The sequence below is a fragment of the Lynx rufus genome, unplaced genomic scaffold, assembly GCF_022079265.1.
Source record: "Lynx rufus isolate CCGP_SWC_20201006 ecotype Redwood Valley unplaced genomic scaffold, mLynRuf1.p SCAF_18, whole genome shotgun sequence".
In the NCBI taxonomy this organism is placed as follows: domain Eukaryota; kingdom Metazoa; phylum Chordata; class Mammalia; order Carnivora; family Felidae; genus Lynx; species Lynx rufus.
This window is the reverse complement of record NW_025814832.1, coordinates 37,244,133-37,267,604: the sequence shown is the minus strand read 5'-3', so window position 1 is coordinate 37,267,604 and position 23,472 is coordinate 37,244,133. Positions and strand designations below refer to the sequence as shown.

General features: G+C 40.4%; 1 protein-coding gene across 7 annotated transcripts in view; it reads left to right on the top strand.

Annotated features, from left to right (window-relative positions):
- HELZ (helicase with zinc finger) overlaps window positions 1-23,472 on the top strand; it is a 155,229-nt gene that overhangs the window by 120,796 nt on the left and 10,961 nt on the right. For all 7 annotated transcript variants that reach the window (XM_047081555.1, XM_047081556.1, XM_047081552.1 and 4 more), the window contains 4 exons: window positions 196-275; window positions 4,543-5,113; window positions 5,517-5,733; window positions 7,095-7,611. In XM_047081555.1, the coding sequence (XP_046937511.1) occupies window positions 196-275; window positions 4,543-5,113; window positions 5,517-5,733; window positions 7,095-7,611 (1,385 nt within the window). The remainder of the gene's footprint in view (window positions 1-195; window positions 276-4,542; window positions 5,114-5,516; window positions 5,734-7,094; window positions 7,612-23,472) is intronic.

Below are 23,472 nucleotides of genomic sequence, written 5' to 3'. Positions count from 1 at the left end.
GCTTTAATTATAAATTTTCTTTCTTGCAGGGAAACTACAACCCTCAAACTTTAGTAAAAACAAAACCCCAGCAGTAATATAAATTGATACAATAGATGAAAAATGTTCAAATTATTCTGCTCTAATAATGGTTAGTCATTGGAAATGTAACATCCATTGGAGACAATTTATAAGAATTTAAAAATATTTTCTTAGGTAAAAGTGATACAAATAATCCTGGACCTGAAATTAGTAAGATTCGAACACCAGAGAAAAAGCCTATGGAATCCAAACAGGTATGCTGCTTACATGTAGTGAATGCATTGTCCTAATGGATTTTAGTCTGATTGATCACCTTGGAATGTTGATGTTTTAAAGAAAATTTTCTCTTTTTATATATATCTTTTATGCTTATTGTTTCATGGGGACCTGTTGGGTCGTGTTATCCCCTTCACCTTTTCTTTGGCTATTGTTTGCTTTATCCATATACTTTTCTCAAATTGTTGGTCAGTGATAGACTTGAATTTAGAATCTTTGTATGATAAAGTAGTAAGTGAGACACATTTATAGACGTGTCATCGAAAATCATCTCAGAATGGAAAGAACTGTTCTCGTGAATAGGGAAGACTTAACTTCCTTATGTCGCTCACCTTGTTCTCTCATCACATCTACTGTATAAGTCCTTAACTTTTTTTCAAGATCGAAGTGTAGTTGGCACACAATGTTACATTAATTTCAGGTATACAACATAGTGATTCAATGAGTCTGTCTGTTCTATGCTTATCACAGTGCCGTTACTATCTTCCACCATACAAGGCTATTACAATACCATTGACTGTATTCTCTGTGCTGTGCCTTTTATCCCCATGATTTATTCATTTCGTAACTAATGCTGAACTCTTAATTCACCCGTTCATCTCCTTTATTTGCTTCTGTGGTTGTGGACCAGTTAGGGAAAATCAAATCATTGGTTGAATTAGTGCCAGTGGAAATTAATATTTTCTAATCTCAGGGAACCCAGGGGGCTCCTCTGCCTTTTGTTACATGTACCTAGCTCCTTTTGCCCGATTTCTCAGCAGCTCTTCTCCTGCCTGATACCTTCCACCTACAGTTATCCTTATGATCAGGAGATGACCTTGCTTTAGAGTTGCCACATCAGGATTTCACCCTGTTGACTTAAGACCTCAGACTTACCCCTTTCTCCTTTAACAACCCTGTTTTCTTATTACCACATAAGAGTCTGGTAGAAGAGAAGGAGTTTCCTTTGAGACTACTTTCTCCTCTTCTGGTCACCTCGTAGGCCTAGTCCGTTCTCCTCAGTCATCTTTAAATTCTTTAAATTCTTTCCAGCTGCTAGTTCTTCCTTCTCAGCCAGTAAATAAATTGACTAATCGACCGTTTTTTTTAAAGACACTTTCTTTTTAACCCTCATCTCCTTTATAGTTTCCCCAAGTTCACCTTTCCACCTCATCTCTTATTTGGCCCTGAACCAATGCAGCCTCGTATTCGACTTTGACATTCACTGAAAACCGTTGCACTTCAAGTGAGCAGATTTTACGAACACACTTCAGTTGTAGTCTGACTTGTCTTTTCTCTGGTATTTGGCTCTATTTTCGACTTCATTTTTCTTGACCATCTTGTTCTTCTGGTTTCTTTGCCCCACATTTCTACTTTTCACAACCCTGTCTAACGTGACCTGCCTCTTTTATGAGTTCGTGTCCCCCCCCCCTTCCCATCTGTCCCTCGTCCTAATGTTGGGGTTTCCCAGGGTTCTGTCACTGTCCTACACCTCTCAGCATTCTATGATTTCTTAGTACAAACTAGGTCAGTTCCATCGTTTTAAATCTCTGCTGCATGATAATGACTTCCAAATCTGTATTCCCAACCTCAGCTTGCTTTAAGCAACTGTTCTCTGTACTCAGTGACTTATGTTCCATAAGCAGCTCTGACTCACGATTTCTACAACTGAAAGGACTTACTACCAACTGGAGGAGTGCAAATGAGGCCGCCAGTGGAACTTCCTGATTGAGTCTGGAGGGAGCTGCAGTGCAAATAGGAGTTCTGTGTGTTTGGAAAGGGGTGCGAGAGGGAACAAATGACACGCTACGATGCCGTGGCAGCCCGTGCAGTCACAGGCAGCACAGGACAAAACGTCCGCAAGAGCCTTGGGTGCTATGGGAGCAACCGAAGCTGAGATAGTGAAGCATCTCTCGTTGTTTTTAAATTTCTCTTTTGTTCTTTCCCTGTCCAGGAACTAGGCAACCTAATAGACACGTTTCATTTCTTTCCACTCTGATGCTTTGTCCTGGGGCCTCGCGGAAAACCATTTCCTGGCTGTCCTTGATTCAGTGCCTCAGTATGAAGAGGAGAGTGACGTGGGATGATCTCATTCTGATAATAGTATTCTCCGGCTCCCTCTATCCTGCTTAGCCCACTGTAGTGTCAAAGAGTAGCACTCTGTTGATTAGGCTCCTATGACTGGCCTAGCTTCCTGTCCATGTCAAAGTCAGAAGTGAAGGAGGCAGCTTGTCCACAAACAACCTTGACATCTAATCACGGCCTCCCTCATGCGATCTGTGTGTGAATATCAACAGTGTCTTATGGAAAAAAGTATATCCCAGCTGAATGTGACATCAGTCTCGAAAAGATGCAGATTCATGGGGGACCGTGTTTGTTTATAAAGAGCCTTTATCAGGTTCTGAAACTTTTATTTTGCAGATAAAGTCGAATGATTTAGACAGTTAATGACAACTGCCCATATTTGTAATGCCGTTTTGGGTAACAGGTTCTGGGACATTTGAAGAGCAGGTGTTGCAGCTGCTGGGAGACTGGGAGGGAGGTGTCATTCTTCTCATTCATTTTATAGATGATTTATAAACGCCCAGTAATCTTCGGGACATTACTGGCCAGATTCAAGTGGCAATCCATTTAAACTGGCGATTAGAGGTGAAAAGGCACTTGAGGCCCGATTGGTACATTGCAAACAAACATTGTTGCAACAGCTTGGTCGCCAGGAGTCCCACGGCTTCAATTCAGGAACAGGCTGTTTGTTCTGGGTTCTCAAGAGTGGTCAGTTCTGTGTGTAGCTTGAGAGCCTTTGGTGAGGCGAGTACTTTGCAGTACTCCGTGACTATTTCCACATTGAAACTTAACAGGAGATTGATGTACCGAAGCGGCTTATTGAGTGTTTTGACAGAGAGGGGAAAGAAAAATAGCTTCTTTCCACGTTGTATTTCATTTTTCACATTGTCACCATTTGTGATCAAACATAGGTTGCAGAAGGATGACAGCACTCCATAGTTTACAAACCTTCGGTAGCTTACCACAGTTTACAGGATTAAAAATGTTTATACTCAGTATTGAATCATTCTGGGTCTTGTATAATTGGGCTCTCGCAGTGTTATCTGATGTCAAGAAGGGGAAAACGAACATATAAACAAGTGATGTTGTAGCTGTATGTACACAGAACTTCTCCTGCTCCTCAAATCTGCCTTACTCTTTCTCCTCTCCCCGCCTGTCTCTCCTTGGTTAGGCTGTTACGTTTACTTAGAATGTCCTTCCCTCACTGGAAAATCCCAGATCTTTGTGCCAGACTCAATTCAAATGTCCCAGCCTCTGTGAAGCCACCTTTAATTTTGTCAGGCACTAGGACCTTCTATCACATCCTTTTACAGCACCTAAATTTATGTTTCCTTGTTTGTGTCTTCCGCTGGACTCGAAGCCTCCTCTAAGCAGACCTTTTATGCAAAAGGTCAGAGGTCAGATGGTAAATCTTCAGGCTTAATGGGCCATATGGTTTGTGTTGGAGTCTCTCAACTCTGCCACTGTGGTCAGAAAGCAGCCGTAGACAATACGTAAACGAATGAGGGTGGCTGTGTTCCAGGAAAACTATTTGTCAAAGTTTGGTGGGCTGGAAATGGCCTGGGAACCGTAGTTTGCCAGCCCTTGCTGTAAGCTCTTGAGGGTACAGACTCCGTCTTCTCACTGTCCTTTAATCTCCGGCACTACCCTTGGTAGGTTCTCAGTAAATGTTTGTTGACAGAAGAAATACCAATACCTAATGGCAAAAATTGACAACGAAACTGGTTATACAAAGGTGATAAAGTATTTATTTGTCCACTTCAAAGTTGTTTAAATTGAGACAAGTATTTTTAGATTAATATAGATATGTTTGAAGAAAGAGATGTATAAAAACAATAAAATTGGTAGGAAAGGACACATTATAGTGATTTATATCAGAAGGAAATCAATGGTTGTCTTTCTGAGGAAGAAAGTGTGAAATTAAAAATCATGCTTTTAAAGGAATTAAAGTGGATGTGTTAATAAAATGGCAATATGTCTTCTTATGACTCAAATATAACACGGGTTTTTCGATTTCTTCTTTCCTGGTCTAAAAAATGTTTATTCCCTCATTTGATTATCAGAAAGTGATTGGGCACGTAGCATTGGCTGTTACTGATAAGAATGTATCATATCCTTCAGATGTGCTAGGGGTGGGAACAGGTGGAGAGCCACAGGACCCAGATCGTCCACAGTTAAGAAAGACTTCTTATTTTTTTCTAGATTGATTTGGAATCAAATCCACAGAACAGAAGTCCTGAGTCGCGTCCTGGTGTTGTTTATCCCAATACCAAATTTCATCGCAAAGATAATCTCAACCCGAGACATATAAATCTTCCTCTCCCTGCTCCCCACGCACAGTATGCAATCCCCAATCGTCATTTTCATCCCCTTCCCCAGCTACCCAGACCACCATTTCCAATTCCGCAGCAGCACGCCTTGTTAAATCAGCAGCAGAATAATTTGCCTGAACAACCAAATCAGTTGCCGCCCCAACCAAATCAGGTAGTCCCGCCACAGAATCCGTTGAATCAGCTGACTCAGCAGCCACCTCCTCAACTTTCCCCTGCCTATCAGGCAGGGCCCAACAGCGCTTTCTTTAATAGTGCGGTCTCTCACCGGCCCCAGTCCCCTCCTGCAGAGGCTGTGATTCCTGAGCAGCAGCCCCCTCCCATGCTGCAGGAAGGCCACAGCCCTCTTCGGGCCATCGCCCAGCCCGGCCCCCTCCTTCCTTCCCATCTGAATAACTTCACTGATGAGACTCCCCCGGGATTGCCAATCGGGGAGGCTTTAGGTAAGTTCTCCTGTCACTGCTGGGTGTGACAAATTCAGAGATTATTTCCTTAAATCGACATGTACTGTGCAGTGTTCTTTTGGGTCAGGATCGATTCATTTCTTCAAGTGATGGCAGCAGACATCAGTCACTTAGCGTAACAGTCAGAATCTTGTTCCAAATGCTCTGTAATGTTAAGCGTCCCGTTGGTGCCACTTTACAGGATGACGTAGGAACAGTCATCACCACCGTTACCGTAACTTTAGTTACTGGCAAATTTAGAAGACATTTGCCTTCTCCAAAACCCAAAGCGTAGGCATTTCTTTGTTTTTGTGAAGAAAATCTGGTTGCAGAGACTGTTGGAAAGAGTTAACTTGAAACCCCAGATGCGTGAAAACTGAATCTTTTCCCAAATATCTTGCAGATCGTATGCATGGGAGTGTAGCTCTGGAAACACTGAGGCAGCAGCAGGTGCGGCTCCAGCAGTGGAATGAGCATCACGCCTATCTCAGTCAGGGCAGTATTCCGTACCCTCACCACCATCCACATCCTCACCTCCAGCATCTTCCTCAGCCGCCAGTGAGAGCAGACTGGAAGCTCCCTAGCGGCGCGGAGGACGAAGCAGAAACCGCAGACTCCAGGTATTTCTGCGGAATACGAATAGCCTCGCACCGGGACCGCTCCCCTTCCCCCACGCAGCCTTCTCTCTTGGATACCGCCCTTTTAGCCTCAAGTTGCGGTATCGTCCCAAAGAAATTGGATGCTGGCCCTCTAGGCACGTGCTACACGGTGCTAGGATTGACTCTACAATCTAGAGAATCCATTTAGAAGTAACTTTAGAAGACGCTAGAGAGAATCCATTTAGAAGTGCACATCTGGGTGGGGACTGTGTTGGGGATTGAAAATTAATGTGGCCCCATGCTTTGTGGCTCTCCTGAAAAAGAAATGTACCATCACTGTGAGCACCTTTTCGTACTCAGTAGTAATGCAAGAAATGAATGGATACAGAAGTAAATTAGGTGGAAAGTTAAAGTTTATAAATTTTTTTTTTTTTTAATTTTTTTTTTTCAACGTTTATTTATTTTTTGGGACAGAGAGAGACAGAGCATGAATTGGGGAGGGGCAGAGAGAGAGGGAGACACAGAATCGGAAACAGGCTCCAGGCTCTGAGCCATCAGCCAAGAGCCTGACGCGGGGCTCGAACTCACGGGCCGCGAGATCGTGACCTGGCTGAAGTCGGACGCTTAACCGACTGCGCCACCCAGGCGCCCCAAAGTTTATAAATTTATCATCAGTTTATTTTCCTAGCCGCACAGAATTCTATCTGCTTTGAACTACGGACCTTGATGCAGGTTCAGTCCTCCTTCTAAACTTGTTTTTATGGCCAGTGTCATGTGGATGCAACGAAGTGTTTCCTAATCCCTCTGAATAAAAGGTCCACCATTATGGTGACCTTTTTTAAAAAAAAAAAAAAAATTTTTTTTTTTTTTTAATGTTTATCTACTTTTTGAGAGAGAGATTGACAGAGTGTGAGCAGGGGAGGGGCAGAGAGAGAGAGAGGAAGACACAGAATCTGAAGCAGGCTCCAGGCTCCAGGCTCCGAGCTGTCAGCATAGAGCCTGATGCGGGGCTCGAACCCACGAACCCTGAGATCACGACCTGAGCTCAAGTCGGACACTTAACCGACTGAGCCACCAGGCCCCCCCCGGGGGGGGGGTGACCTTTTATAACTGCCAGTTATCGAAGACACGTAGAGACAGGACAGTTGGTTTTAATGCCAAGGGAAAAGAAAGAAATCAGATACTTGGGGCATATTTAGTGTCTTCGATTCCACATCTGTTGAGTGTTAATGCTCACCTTTGAGATGAATTACCGTGAGTTCTAATGAAGTATTCTCATTTTTGTCTGTAAAAATTAACCCATGTAGTTGACTAAGCTCTCCTCGATGTGATGGAGCTTTTCCTTTGTTTTCTTGTCCTCGTATCTCATCGTCTTTATGTAGGTTTCAAGACTTAATCAGAGAACTGTCTAATCGTGATCAAAGTGAAACACGGGAACTGGCTGAAATGCCACCACCTCAATCAAGACTTTTGCAATATAGACAAGTTCAGAGCAGGAGCCCGCCAGCAGCCCCGCCTCCCCCGTCCAGCACGGACCACAGTGGCCACTTTTCTAACTTTAATGACAGTAGCAGAGACATCGAAGTAGCCAACAACCCAGCATTTCCGCAGCGCCTGCCGCCCCAGCTCTTCAGCTCACCGTTCTCATTGCCATCCGAACACCTTGCCCCTCCTCCCTTGAAATACCTGGCGCCTGACGGAGCGTGGACTTTTGCTAACTTACAACAGAGTCACCTAATGGGGCCGGGTTTTCCCTACGGCCTACCTCCCTTGCCTCACAGACCACCGCAGAACCCTTTTGTACAAATACAGAATCATCAACACGCTATTGGTCAAGAGCCATTTCACCCACTGTCATCTCGAACAGTATCTTCTTCTTCGCTCCCTAGCTTAGAAGAGGTAAATGTCTTTCTTTTCCTTTTTTTGCTTTTGGGATTAAATGTTTGTGGAAAATGCTAGTATTTATTGATTTGATGAGAGCGGTGGACAGATCTTCGTGAATTTAGTACTCATTAAAGATAATCTTTTCCTGGAATGTATTTTTAATTTCCCCTCTTATGTGCTATTTCAGGCTTTGTAGAATGTCCGTTATTGTTGAAACATGCCCTTAGAGCCTGTTACTGCTGTTTCGGAACATTTCACACCTGACTGACCCGAGGAGGCCCTTCCTTCAAGCAGCTTTGTTCTGTCTAATCTGGGGAAATGGTTTCCAGTGATTCATCTTTTCACTTACGTTACGTGTGTCAGTTATGAATTTGTTGATTAAGCTTTCCATAGATGATGGCTTTTGCAGCCAGCGGTGAATTCCTAGCGCTGTGCTGTCTCTTGTCACCCTTCCTGGTGCTTTCGTGGGTGGGGGCGGTTGACCCGTGGCAGTGCTCGTTCCCGGGTGTCACTGGGCTGTGCGTGTAGTACAGGATTGACTCTGCAGCGCTGAACATTTTATGGCAAACTGGGTTTTTGTCTTCAGATACTCAGGTATCTCCAAAAAGAATCTCTGCGGACCTTCACTGATACGAAAATCTTAGTAATTCCGGGTTATGAAACTTACAAAATGGTACCATTGGTGTAGACTATAAAAACGTTGTCTAGCTGTTCTCTTTAAGCTTGTGGGGATTAAAGGTAAGAATTTATAAAGCTGGTTGTGGTCATTATCAATCACAGATGTCTTTTTATTAAAACAGGATAAACATTTCCTATTTTAATATCTGAAAACATATTTTTTTGACAATAGCTTCATTTTGGCAGTTCCTCAGTGATTTTCTTTTAATTTTTTTTAATGTTTATTTTTGAGAGAGAGACAGAGACAGAGTGGGAGCAGGGGAGGGGCAGAGAGAGAAGGAGACACAGAATCCGAAGCAGGCTCCTGGCTCCGAGCTGTCAGCACAGAGCCTGACGCGGGGCTCAAACTCAGGAACCGCGAGATCATGACCTGAGCCGAAGTCGGACGCTCAACCGACTGAGCCACCCAGGCGCCCCATCCTTGGTGACTTCTAAGGGCTTTGAAATTAATTCAGATGTTTTGCCAATTTTCTGCTGTATATGCTGATTATAAAGTCCAGTTTCATAGGCATGGTTCTATATCTTATTTGTAGAGTTTTGGACGTCATTTGTTCAGATCGTTCCAGTATACATTGATTGGCTTGTCTCATATAATTATTTTGATGAAAACAACTTAATTGCTATCTCAGGTTCCTAATATAAATTATAAGCATAAGATGAATTGGTATCTGTATATATGTATTGTGAGGATCTAGAAATTTGGAACCATACCTTTAAAGAATTGACACATATCTGACATTATTTCAAAATGTAATGGAAAGGCTTAACAACTGTGCAGTAATGTCATTTTCAGTTACGTGATGTTTTATGTACTTACGTATGTATTTCTCTCTTTTTTTTTTAAGTTTATTTTGGAAGAGAGAGAGAGTGGAGAAGGGTCAGAAAGAGAGGGAGGGAGAGAATCCCAAGCAGGCTCCGTGCTGTCAGCACAGAGCTGGATGTGGGGCTCAAACTCAACGAACCCTGAGATATGACCTGAGCTGAAGTCGGATGCTTAACCGACTGAGCCACCCAGGCACCCCTGTATTTATTTCTGATAAAATTCATATAACAAAAAATTCTTTTTTAATCATTTTAAACTACAATTTAGTAGATTCTAACATATGTACAATATCATGTAACCACCCCCACTCTCCAGTTCCAGCACATTGTTGTCACCCTAAGAGACCCCCCCATAACCATTAAGTAGTTGCTCCCTACTCGCCTCATGCCTCCAGTCTCTAGTAACTACTAATCTACTTTCTGCCTCCGTGGAGACATTTCATATAAATGGAATCATAGTGAATGTGGCCTGGCTTCTTTCTGTTAGTGTAATGTTTTCGAAGTGCATGCACTTTGTAGCATGTGTCAGTATTTCATTCCTTTTTATGGCTGAGTAATATTCCATCGCATGGCTATGCCACAATTTGTTGATTTCTTCCTCAACTGGTGGACATTTGGGTTGTGTCCTTTTATTTTGCTATTATGAATAATTCTGCCAAACAAGTTTTCGCGTGAAAGCATATTTTTTGTTCTCTTGGTTAGTTATGTACCTGGCATTCCTGGATCATTCTAGTAACTCTAGGTTTGACTTTTTGAGGAGCTGCTAAACTGTTTACCCCAGTGCCTTGTACTATTTTACATTCCCAGTACTGTTGTATGAGGGTTCCAGTATCTCCTTTGTTAAAAAAAATATAAATAGCCTTTTAGTGGGTATATAGTGGCATCTCTTTGTAGTTTTGCCATGCATTTCTCTAATGACTAACGATGTTGAGCATCGCTTCATGTGGTTATTGGCCATTTGTGTATCTTCTTTGGAGAAGTGTCCATTCAGATCCTTTGCCTAGTTTGAAACATGGTTGGTTACCTTTTTGTTGTGGAGCTGTAAGAGTTTTTAAATATTTTCTGGGGGTCCTTGGGTGGCTCAGTCAGTTAAGCGTCCAGCTCTTCATTTCAGCTCAGGTCATGATCTCACAGTTCACGGGATTGAGCCCTGGGTCAGGCTCTACTCTGACAGGGTAGGGCCTGCTTGGGATTCTCTCCCTCCCTCTCTCTGCCCCTCCCCCACTTGTGCCCTCTCTGTCTCTCTCTCTCTCTCTCTCTCTCTCAAAATAAATAAACTTTAAAAAAGTGTTTACATATATTCTGGGTACTAGATTCCTTTCACATATATGATTTGCCATATTTTCTCCTTCTGTGTCTTTTTACTTTAATAGTATCTTTGATGCATGAAATTGGAATTTCAATTTAATTTGGAAAAAGTCCGATTTTCCTGTTCTTTGTTGTTGTTGTTGTTCCTGTTACTGTGCTTTTGATGTCCTACCTCAGAAACTGTTGTCTAATCCAAAGTCATGGAGATTTATATCTACTTATCCTAGTTTAAGAGCTTTAATTTTTACATTGAGTTCTTTGATCCATTTTGAGTTAATTTTTGTGTATTACATGCAGCGATGTCAAATTCATTATTTTGCATGTGGTTATCCAGTTTTCTCAGTACCATTTGTTGAAAAGACTTCTTTCTCCATTGAATGGTCTTGGCAACCTTGTCAAAAATCAATTGACCATAGATGTATGGGATTACTTGTAGGCTTTCAATTCTATTCATTACGGTCTATGTCTCTACCACACTGTCTTGTATACACTGTATCTTTGTAGTGAGTTTTGTACTTTGTTTTTCTTTTTCAAGATTGTTTTGGCTCCTCTAGGTCTCTGAATTTCCATATGAAATTTAGGATCAGTTTGTCAATTTCTGCAAAAAAAAAAAAATGTCAGCTGGGATTTTAAAAGGGATTGCTTTAAATCAGATTAATTTGGGTATTGTTAAGTATTGTTATCTTAACAGTATTAAGCCCTCTGGCCCTGAACATGGGATATCTTTCTTTTTGTGTAGGTCCTTTGAAATTTTTCTTCAACAGCATTTTATAGTTTTCCAGGTATAAGTCTCACACTTCTTTTGTTGAATTTGTCCTGAAGGTATTTTATTCTTTTTCCTGCTGTTGTAAATGGAATTGTTTTCTTAATTCATTTTTGGATTGTTTATTAATAGTGTGTAGAAATACAGTTAGTAATATAGTGATTATATATCTGCAAGTTTACTGAACTCTTAATTGGCTCTAATAGATTTTTTGTGGATACCTTGCGGTTTTTTATATAGAAGAAAATGCCATCTACAAATATATTTTTGTTCCTCCTTTCCAATCTGGATGCCTTTGAAAAATCTGTGTGTGTGTGTGTGTGTGTGTGTGTGTGTGTGTGTGTGTGTTTATTTTTTGAGAGAGAGGGCGGGGGTGGGGGGAGAGAAGGAGGGAAGAAGCTGGGGAGAGGCGGCAGGGGAGGGCGTGGGGGGGGGTGGGTAGAAATCCCAAGCAGGGGATTCTGTTCGGTGTTGGGCTTGAACTCACAAACTTCGAGATCGTGACCCAGGCTGAAACCAAGAGTCGCTCGACCGACAGAGCCACCCGGGTGCCCCTGGATACCTTTTATTTCTTTTTCTTGCCTAATTGCCCTGGCCAGAACCCCTAGTATGACGTTTAAGGTGAATATTTGGCAAATTAGAGAAAAGCAAGTGTATCTAGGGTGAGTTTTTAAAATTTCCTTGTTTTTGATTTCTAATGCCATTCTATCGTGGTTAGAGAATATACTTTGTATAATTTTAATCTGTTAAAATTTACTCAGATTTGTTTTGCCACCTAACATTGGTCTTTTCTCGAGAATGTTTCAAGTGCACTGGAGAAGAATGAATACTTTGTTCTTGTTGGGTGGAGTGTTAGGTCTATTTGGTTTATATGTTGTTCAAATTTTTGGTTTCCTTTAGATCTCTGTCTAGGTTTTATATCCCTTAGTGAAGGTAGGGTATTGAATGAAATCTCTCGACTATTAATGTTGAATCTTCTGACTCTTCAGTTTATGCTTCATGCACTTTGGGGCTTTGCTGTTAGGTTTATGTATGTTTATAATTGTTACATCTTCTTGACAGATTGACCTTTTCACCATTATATAATGTTCTTTTTCTCTCATAACAGTTGCTGTCTTCAAATATTTTTTTTCTTTTCCCTGATCTTTGTTTAGCCACCAGAGCTCTCTCTTCACTACGGTTTGCATGGAATCTCTTTTCTCATCCTTTTGCTTTTTTATTTTGTTGTCATTTGTTTAGTGACTTTTCTGATCAGCTAAAAAATAATTTTAAACTAATTGTAAAATGCTGAATTAATTTTTTAAAGTCTGTGGTTGTGATGTGTCACCTCTGAAGTCTTTATGTTGTTAGCTTAATGGTCAGCTAATCATTGCATGGAGATTTCCTTAAACGCATGGGACCAAAACCATGGCCCGGTTTTTTCAGAGGCTCAGTTTTTGTGCTTTTGGGCACCCCTTCCGTGCTCAGCCAGGCAGTTGACATCTCTGCCTTAGCCCTCACTTCCTGCTGCCGCACAACTTCCGGATCAGCCCGCAGTGGCTCCTCAAAGCCCTTATTTCGCAAAGCATCTCATTTCTCAGACTTGCCTCCAAAGCTTTTGGTTAGTCTGCTGTTTGGTTCAGGTAGCAATGACTAAAAAACATTTGCCTTCGAATGTTTTCGATACGGCCTTATTATTACTGGTTAAGTTCTGAATTAGACAAGATAAGGCAGGTGTTTTTGTTTGTTTGTTTTTGAGCCACTCTTCCTGGGACTACCAGACAGGTCACAACAAATAATTACAGTTCTTTGAGAACGGGGCCTGTTCTGCTCCCTCTGGTGCCGGTGCTGGAAATGCAGGATCCTGTCTTCACTGAGCCACCGAGCCCGAGAGAGGAGGGTGTTGGGACTAGATAGAGTAAGTTAAAATACTGCAGAGCTCACTATCCTTGCTGAATTTTCCCTCTTTTTCTTGATGAAATGCTCCCCTGGTTGCTGTAGGCGTTAGTCTCCCGAATTTCAAGAAAGCTGATGGTGAGAGTTTTTGGCAGTATTTTCATTGCGTTTGTGGAGCGATGGACTCCACTGTCTTTACTGATACCTCTTGTGATGTTTTTGATTTAACCTGCCACATGAGTTCATAACATGTGGACAGACCAGTGTGCCGAAGGTTTTACCAGCTTCTGTGAAGAGTTATACTTTACTAAATAGTTCCAAATAGTGATTCATGTCCTTTAAATATCCCTAGGTCTTGGAATTTAAATTCTTTGCACCTTCAAGCTCTTAATGTTTGACAGTACTGTTAAGCTGTGTGTAAGTGCCCTCGATTGTCAGTGGGTCCTTAGAATGAAATTACTCTTGCAGAAACTTTTAGTCACCTTTATCTCGATGCACGAGATTCACTAATGATGACTGTCTTGCGACACGGAAAAAATACCTCGACAAGGAAAATCTTGTTTTTACCGCATTGCAGATTTGACATTTTCAGTGCATTGGGATAATAGTGTTTGTGCATTATGTGGTACAAAATAATTTTTATATGAATCATCTCATAGAATGAATAGTTTGTGTTTGCCGTTTCTTTCCAGCCTTTTAAAATAGTTTCTTTAACATTAACAATACAGAAAAATGTCTTGTTTCCTTCCGTATTATGAATTCTTTTATTGTGAGAAACCTTGGTAGATTAATCTTATGTGAGGTGAAAACATCTAGGTGTTAGCTTAACAGTTAACTTGAACAGAGATGGTTTTTCATATTGTTTCATTAGTATTTTCTTTTTTTATAATTTTGGTTTCCTTTTGACAAATGAAGTACACCGTCAGCATGGAAAATGTAGCAGTTAGAGAAATTATTTCTAATTTCACGATACAAAGATAGCTACTGCAACACTTGCCTCTATAGAGATGAACATGTGGTTTTATAGCATTCTTAAATAGGAACATTTGGTTGATTACTTGTTGGGAAAACTTGAAACCGTTCCCCACCCCCCACCCCCAGCCCCCCCCCCCCGCCCCGAATTGCTGTGCTCAGTTATATCACCCCATCAGACCTTTCTTTCCACCAGTCACGGCGCCTAAATGGGATCTTGATCCTATTCTGTAACATTTTTTGCTACTTAACATGTTCAGAGTATGTTCAGCTACTTAAGCTGTTTAAGGCATAACATTTTTTGCTACTTAACATGTTCAGAGTATGTTCAGCTACTTAAGCTGTTTAAGGTGTAAGTCCATGGGTTTTCCTTACCCTACCTTAAATGTAGCAGAAGCCCTGGCCCTCAGCTGCTGGGATGAGGCCGGGGCACTGTGGTCTGGCCGTGGTGCCAGCACCCTCCTTCCACTTCTAGTTCTTTTTGATGACGGGGCAAGGAGGGGAACTGATGGCACAGGTGCCATCCTTGCCCTGGGCCACATTACGGACCGTTCCTGATTGGAAATAGATCGACCAGTTGCTCCAATTGGATTTTAAATTTCAGGGTAAGCTTGGGATTATGATGTAATTTTTCTCTAAATATTTAGCCAGTTGCCTTCATACTCACTAAATTATTGCATTATCACCACACAGAATAGTAGCTTTCTTACGAAAATGCTAAATTCTTTACAGCAGCACTGTCTCATACTTGCATTCCAATGACTGCTGCGGGAGTGGGGAGAGAGGAAGCGTGAAGAGAAACAGTAGAAGTTAATTCTTGGCCTCAGAGCTTCCGAGGGCTCAGTTTCTGGTAATTTTGGCATGATTCGCAATTTTTCACGGGTAATTTTTTCTGTATGAGATTTTCCACTTTGTATGACAACTTTATAATTTAACTTCTGAGTGAGATGCTGTTCTTTGGTGTAAACTTGGATCTGTTTCCAGACTTTCTATTTTTCTCCTCCTCTGTCTGTATAGTTGCTGTACCAGAATTGCACTGTTTTAATTTTTGAGGCCTTTGTAGTATTCTAATTTGATAGTATAAAGTCTTCCTTACTGCTTTTTTTCTCCTTGTAGAGGTCGAGGGAAAAAGTCATTGGGTTTTTCTACTATAAGTTTAGAATACTTTTGTGAACTCTTCCCCCTCCCACACCGTCCCCCACTCCCAAAGAAAAGCCTTTCTTGTTTGTTTTTTTTTTTTTTTTTTTTTTTTTTAAATTTTTTTTTTTTCAACGTTTATTTATTTTTGGGACAGAGAGAGACAGAGCATGAACGGGGGAGGGGCAGAGAGAGAGGGAGACACAGAATCGGAAACAGGCTCCAGGCTCTAAGCCATCAGCCCAGAGCCTGACGCGGGGCTCGAACTCCCGGACCGCGGAGATCGTGACCTGGCTGAAGTCGGACGCTTAACCGACTGCGCCACCCAGGCGCCCCTTGTTTGTTTTTTTTTAATTACATCAAACATATACCTTAAATTGGGAGAAACTTTGTCTTTACCAATATTTTAAACCTCTCATTTAGGAACCGGTACGATCTTTTATTGGTGCAAATGTTTTAATTCTCCCCCCCCCCCACCCCCGCCTCTCTCCCTCCCTTCCTTTTTTATTGTCTGAATGTCCCTCTGTAAAATTCTGTAGCAGCTTTATTACTGGTTAAATTTCCTCTTACGTTGATTTTTCCCTTGTTTTTTTCTGTTCTGAATGGGGCCTTCTTTTCCCATTATATTTTCCAGTTATTTTATCTTGAGAGACAAATCCTCATTCTTCTGAAGTGGGCATAGTTTCACCACGTTAAAAACGTTACCATAGAGCCAGCAATTCTGACACTAGTTAGTACAGAACAAAGCCTTTGGCATTTGAGATGTATTTCACCGTAAAACAGTTTGATTAAAAGTGCTTATGAGTAATACACGGCAAATTCTTTTTTAAAAGCTCCACTGGAAAAGCCTCAGAATTTGAAGCTGCACGTTCTTGTGTCGCAGCGGTGGTGTTGTGGCGATGGCCTTCCAGGGGGAGTGGGTGCCCGTAAGTCACTCATCTTGAGGGGCTTTCAGCAAAGCAGCACTTGCTGACGGCATCTTAGAGATGCCTCTGTGGTGAATCTGCTTTGAAATAGGTCTTACGTGTTGGTTTTTGAACAAAGACACTTTGGACTCATCTGTTAGTTTTCGTTTTTCCCTTCAAAGGACTCTAGTTTTGAAGTTAGTTGGTAGTTTTGATTTGAGTCTTGTCTAATTACCCCACGCCCCCAAGCTCCCTTCTTGGATGCAAAGTATTGTACGAGTGTAACTTGAAGAGTATATTCTTGGCTGCTTGACATGTTCTGCCTGTCCTACTTTAGAAGAGGGTGAGGATAGCTTGTGACTTACGTTGTACAGCCAGGTGGTCTTCGCAGAGGGATGGTTGATGTATGGTATCTAATAAACCATCTGATGCACATAACGGAGATCGTGATCAACAGATTAATAAATTGCACCTCCGTTCATGCTCAAAGTGTCAAAGCTAATCATTTAAATGAGGTGTTCTATTTTAATGAAAATTTCTGGCACCATAGTTAATGAGACTTGGAATTTCTAGTAGAGCATTTAGCTCTTCCTTAGTGATTAGATTTGATAGTATAATTATAAATAGAGCCCTAATTAACTTAGTTTCTGACTTTTCCCCCAGTTCCTTATTTATACGTATACATGTAAAATGGCTTGGTAACCTCATACATCAGAGGTATACTTTATAAGACAACGGTAATGGTAAGCAGATGATGAATTTTTTACTTACACTGACAACCCATCTTTAACAAATATGAACTTAGTCAATTAGTTTTTCCTGAAATGGCTTTTGAAATTTTAGTATTCTATTTTGATATTTAGAAAGACAGCCCTTGATTTCTTGGAAAATGAGCGTATGTTTAGCAACATAATGAATATTTATAAACACACAAACATGCGTGGAGTCGGTACTGAACCTAGAAGTAAGGATCTCTCACAGAGTAAAATGAGCTGTTAAGCAATAAATAATGAAATGATTTTAGACCCGGGGACTCCAAAATGAAACTGGAGAGTCAAACACTGATGGGCTGCTGTCTAAAAGGAAAGGGACAATCTGATTGGCAGGAGACAGATGTGGAAGGAATAGTCTCTTTGTGAAAGAAAGTGAGAACTGTGTAAAGTAACAGGAAACAAAACATGGTCAGGAAACAAGGGAAGAAAAGTATAGTTGATACTTTTAAACAGCTTAGGGGTCCATAGTGCTGAAGTATAGGTAGAAATACAAAGGGCATTCTCTGTTGGAAATAGCTTTCTTTTGCATAGAGGGATCTTCTTCTGAAATTTATTACCTTCTGAAATTTATAGTTGCAGGCCCTTGTCTTTCAGTGTAAATTTCATAGAAATTTCCCTCTGTGGGAAGAAAAATCCTGAAATTTTAAACTCATTGTCTGAAACGCATTTTATTGTAGTCAGCATGCTGTATAGGTTTTGAATTTAGATGACTTAAATAGGTTTGTATCATAGTTGAATTATTTTAGCAGATACAGCAAATTGTTGATGATTGTTAAAGTTGTTAATGGATTATATTTGGATATTTTATTTTATTTTTTATTTATTTTTTTTAGCATTAACTTAAAATTTTTTACTACTTTATTGAAATTAATATTCAAATTGTACAATATATTGGTTTTGGTCATGGAAGATATCCATGAAAACATAACCATTATCTACACACTGGACATTTCTACTACCCCCATATATTTCTCTGTATTGCTATTCGCACTTTCCCTCTACTCCCTTCCCATATTTGGATATTTTAATAAAACAGAGTTTAAATATATTCTCATTGACAAAGACTTTGATTTATTGAAGCCTCTTTTAAAAAACCGAGAACTTTGGAGGTAGTCGAGGCCTTGAAGATCATTTATTCTCACTCCTCCTTTTTAAAGGAGCCTGAGGCACCAAGATGTTGAGAGACTTGCAGCTTAACACAGTTTTACTAATCACAGTGGAGCTGAGACTCCGGACTCCCAGCCCTACGCTGTTTCACACTGCTCAGCTCTTTGTGCCTCAAGTAAGGTTTCTTCCTGCAAACCAAGAAGTGATGGCAGTTGACGTGAAGTAGATATGGAGGTGGAGATTGGGGGAAACCAAATTATATTCCTGGGACCAAAGAGGTCTTCAGATGTGTAAAGTTTTCCTTTCTGGCTGGGAGGCTGGGGGGTTGATGGTTCATTTTAGAATTCTTCATTCTTAAAAGCTGTCTAGTTCCAGCTGCTAAATGTTCGACTGTTCAAATGATTTAATTTAGAGATCTCAGATACCAGAAAATTAACTATAAGGAATGTACTTCATTTCTCAATGTTCTTTAAAAATAAAACAAAGATTCTCTGGCACTACCTGTGTTTTAAAGCTGGGAAATTTATTTAATTATGATAATTATGATTCTTCAGAGAGAATGCAAATAGTTAGGAGCTTGAGGGCAAACTTCCGTGTACTATTTCTTTCCTACCCAAACTGACGTTTTCTCATTGTAAGAGGCTTTGTGGTCTCTAATGGAGCTGGGCTGTTTCACATTCAAGAAGAGTAAACGAGAGCCAGATAGATTCAGGGTAGCTCAAAATGTCACAGCAGTGAATCTGACATTTCTCTCTTAGATATAATACTGCATTCATTCTAGTATCTCCTCTATTACCTTGTGTTTGGATGTAGGAAAATAATATTGCTCGGTGGGAAAACTACTATTTGCAAATTGCAAGTGCCCCTGCCTATGAGCTGCTTCAAATGGTATTTTTCTTTATTTAGAACTAAATTGATTTTAATACACTGTGCTACAAAGTCACATTCATTTCAGTATACCCTTCTTTTAAGAAAAACAATAACAAAACCCAGAAATAAATGTACCACGGTTTTGGAAATTAAGGCCAATTCTTATTTACCTATCATTATGATTGAATCTTTTGAACCTAATGTGACGTTAAAGTCATCTTTAACGTTCTGCCTAAGATCGTGCATTTTATTTTAAAAATAATTGAAATGAGATAAAATATTGTTTCTTATTTCCACTAGCCACATTTCATTTGGACAGCGAAAGTACAGAACATCTCCATCATCACAGAAAGATCTTTGAGGTAGCATTTCTCTAGAGAAAGACTCCTACCCTTTAGCTCTTTGAAATTGTCTTACATTATTTCTTTGATTTTGTTCTACCATCTCTCTTCTGTGTTTCTCTCTTCCTAAAGCTTTTGTTGATAAGTTGTTAGACCTCCTGGATTCTCCAAATCTTTTTTGGTCCTGTCAGATTTTGATATCTTTGTGTATTTTCCTACTTTCTGAAAGATTTTTTTTTTTTTTTTTTTTTGCCTACAAACCCTTCTGTTGCATTTTAGATTTGAGGCCACAAATACTTAATTTCCAAGAGTTCTTTATTCTCAAATTTTCCTTTTTCATAACTGATTATTTTTATTTTTATAAATGTAACACACCCTTCCCACCCCCCCCCCCAAGGAAACCAGTTGAGGGTTTGATCTAATAGGTTTAGTATTTCTGTAGGAACTAAAACAAGGTTTTAAATTTTTAAAAATATTTTTAAAACATCATTGTTACCCCCCCTTCCTGTTTGTTTACCTGTGACCAACTTTTATGGTGGAGATTCTTTTTAAATGCCTAGTAACCTTCGGTTATCTGTATCACTAAAAAGCAACTGGGGAGTTTTGTATGTATCCCAGGACTTACTGCCTGGCAGGCTTTTTCCCTGGGGACCTTTTAATGCTTGAATCCCTCTGGTTGTTGGGGGGAATACAGGGAGAGACCAGCTGTTCCCTGCATAGACTTTCATTTAACCCCCCAATTTTATCGCTTCACTTGCCATTGTGGCTGGTGTTGCTGAGGCTTGAGCCTCAGGGCTCAGTCTGCAGGGCTGATTGGTTCCCATCTTAGTTGGTCCTGCAACTCCGTCCTTCTTCCACAGACACCATTCCTCCATTGAGTCTCTCCATATATTCCAGAAATGTGTCCTTTATTGATGACCAGTCATCAGTCTTGATTGTTGTAGATCTTTTATATTCATTTATTATTATTATTTCTGAGGGGTCTCGGGCCAGTTTCCACCACTAACTGGACATCATGCTTTTTAAAAAAATACTGTTTTGTAAGTTATCAAGTACTTTTCTTTTCTTTTTTTTTTTTTTTTTTTTAACATTTATTTATTTTTGGGACAGAGAGAGACAGAGCATGAACGGGGGAGGGGCAGAGAGAGAGGGAGACACAGAATCAGAAACAGGCTCCAGGCTCTGAGCCATCAGCCCAGAGCCCGACGCGGGGCTCGAAATCACAGACCGCGAGATCGTGACCTGGCCGAAGTCGGACGCTCAACCGACTGCGCCACCCAGGCGCCCCTATCAAGTACTTTTCTATAGCTTACATCACACGAACCCATAGACATTGTTGCAAACTACAACGTATCCCTCACATTTTTCCTGGCTTGCTAATATTGATTGTTTTCTTCCTTTAAATGTTTATTTATTTTGAGAGAGAGCATGTGTACCCAAGTAAGGGGGGGAGGGGAGAGAGAGAATATGAGAGAGAATCCCAAACAGGCTCCGCACCGCCAGCACAGAGCCCAAACTCACGAGCTGTGAGATCATGACCTGAGCCGAAACCAAGAGTCCCATGCTGAACCGACTGAGCCACCCAGGCGTCCCAATATTGATTGTTTTCAGGAATACTGAAACAGGGATACTCCTCTCCTCCCTCTTTTCTAGTTTCTTTCTTTCTGGGTTACTCTGTACCTCTCTATGAAACTAATAGCACATTGCTTTAAACAAAAGATGATAACCTTATGAGGAGCTAATTTGAAGTAAGTAGTGCCTAAGTAAGAGTGCAAAGTCCAGAATTTCTTACTCAAATCTTGAGAGAATTAAATAGAAAATACGGTATTCAACTTTCAACATTTTAATTCTTTTGTTAAATATTTATTGACTATCAAAGACCCTGAATTTGTAGTTTAAAAACCTACCAAAGAAGAATTCTTCAGGCCCAGATAGCTTACTATTTGAATTCCTCCAAACATGTTAGAGAAGAAATACCACCAATTTACACAGTCTTCTCCAGAGAATGGAAGAGAAGGAAATACTTATATATGGCCAGCATTACTTTGATACCAGAACTAGACAAATCCAGTACATATAGGGAAGAACTACAGATATATACATATATATAAACATACAAATATATATATATATATATATATATATATATATATATATATATGTAACTTAAATTTTTTTTATTTTTGAGAGAGACAGACAGACCGAGCACAAGCAGGAGAGGAGCAGAGAGAGAGGGAGACACAGAATCCAAAGCAGGCTCCAGACTCTGAGCTGTCAGCACAGAGCCCAATGTGGGGCTTGAACCCATGACCCACAAGATCTTGACCTGGGCTGAAGTCACTGAAGTCAGACACTCAACAGACTGAGCCACCCAGGCATCACTTTAGACTTATATTTGTGAACACTGATGCAGATATCCTCAACGAAACTTAAGTGTATTGAATTCAGTATATAAAAAAGAATAATACAGGGGAGCCTGGGTGGCCCAGTCCGTTAAACATCTGACTTCGGCTTAGGTCATGATGTAGTGGTCTGTGAGTTTAAGCCCCACGTTGGGCTCTGTGCTGACAGCACAGAGCCTGGAGCCTGCTTCAAATTCTGTGTCTCCCTCTCTGACCCTCCCCCGCTTGCACTCTGTATCTCTCTCTTTCTCAAAAATAAACATTAAAAAAAATTTTTTTAGTAAAAAAATAAAAATAAAATAAAAAAGAATAATACAGTATGACCACTTCAGGGCTTATTCCCAGAATGCAAAACTGGTTCAGTATTTGAAAATAAATAAGTATAATCCACCATACTGTGTAAAGCGAAAAATCACATGATTATATCAAGAGATACACGCCCCCCCCCCCCCAAAACCCAGAAAGCCACATACATTTGATGTCCGTGATGCATAAAAGCTCTTAGCAAACTGGAACTTGAAGGGAAATTCCTCAACCTGTTAAAGAGCACCTGTAAAAATCCCACAGCTACCATCATATTTAATGGCAGAGATGAATGCTTTCTCTTTAAAACTAGGAGCAAGAGGGGTGCTTGGGTAGCTCAGTTGGTTAAGCATCTGACTTCGGCTCAGGTCATGATCTCATGGTTGGTGAGTTTGGGCCCCCCGTCGGGCTCTGTGCTGACAGCTCAGAGCCTGGAGCCTGCTTTGGACCCTGTGTCCCTGTGTCCTCTCTCTTTGCCCCTCCCCTGGTCACGCTGTCTCTCTCTTTCAAAAATAAATAAACATCTAAATAAATAAATAAAAATAAATAAATAAATAAATAAATAAATAACTAGGAACAAGGTAAAATGTTTGCTCTCAACACTCCTATTTAACATTGTACTGGAAATCTTAACCAAAGCAGTAAGGCAAGAAAAAGAATAAAAGACAAAGGGATTAGAAAGGAGGAAATAAAACTGTCCCTGTTTAAAGATGACATGATTGTCAGTGTGGGAAAACCCAAGGAATCTATCCAGAAAACAAACCAACAAAAATCCTGTGACTAACATGAATATAGCAAGGTTACAGGATATACAGCCAACACCCACAAACTGATGTCATTTCTGTATATTAGCAATGTATAATTGGGAACCAAAATGTACAAGCCAATACCATTTACAAATAGCCCAAAGAAAAATGAAATAGGTTTAAAGCTAACAAAATGTGTACAGGATTCGTATGCTGAAAACTGCAGAACCGCTAAAATGTAATTTGTTTGGTATATAAGCCATTTATTTTCAGTTGTCATCAAGATTTCTCTGCCTTTACTCAAATTCCTTTCAGGACAGATCCAAAGAAGCAAATCATATTTTCATACGTTACCTTCATCCATGTTGTATGAAATAGATGTACCAGTAGGCTTTTTAAAAATAATTTTAAGTTTTTGTTCTTTTTCTGACATCAAGGATCAATCATATTCATGATGTGATTTGAAATTGAATTTCATATTCCATCTGCACATTCATCTTTGTCAATAGTCGCTTAGGAACCATTATAAATATGTTACCCAGTATTGCACAACTCCTGCTCTGCATGTCAACTGTGTGATTGGTTTTTGAATTTCAGTCGAAAGATACAAATGATACACATCTTTTAAAAACCTTAATTGAATATTGCCTCCTTTCATATCACCCTTTCTGTTGGTTTGTGATTTTTAGTTTTCCTCATTTTATTTTAAGACTTTTTTTTTTTTTTTAATTTTTTTTTCAACGTTTTTTATTTATTTTGGGACAGAGAGAGACAGAGCATGAACGGGGGAGGGGCAGAGAGAGAGGGAGACACAGAATCGGAAACAGGCTCCAGGCTCCAAGCCATCAGCCCAGAGCCTGACGCGGGGCTCGAA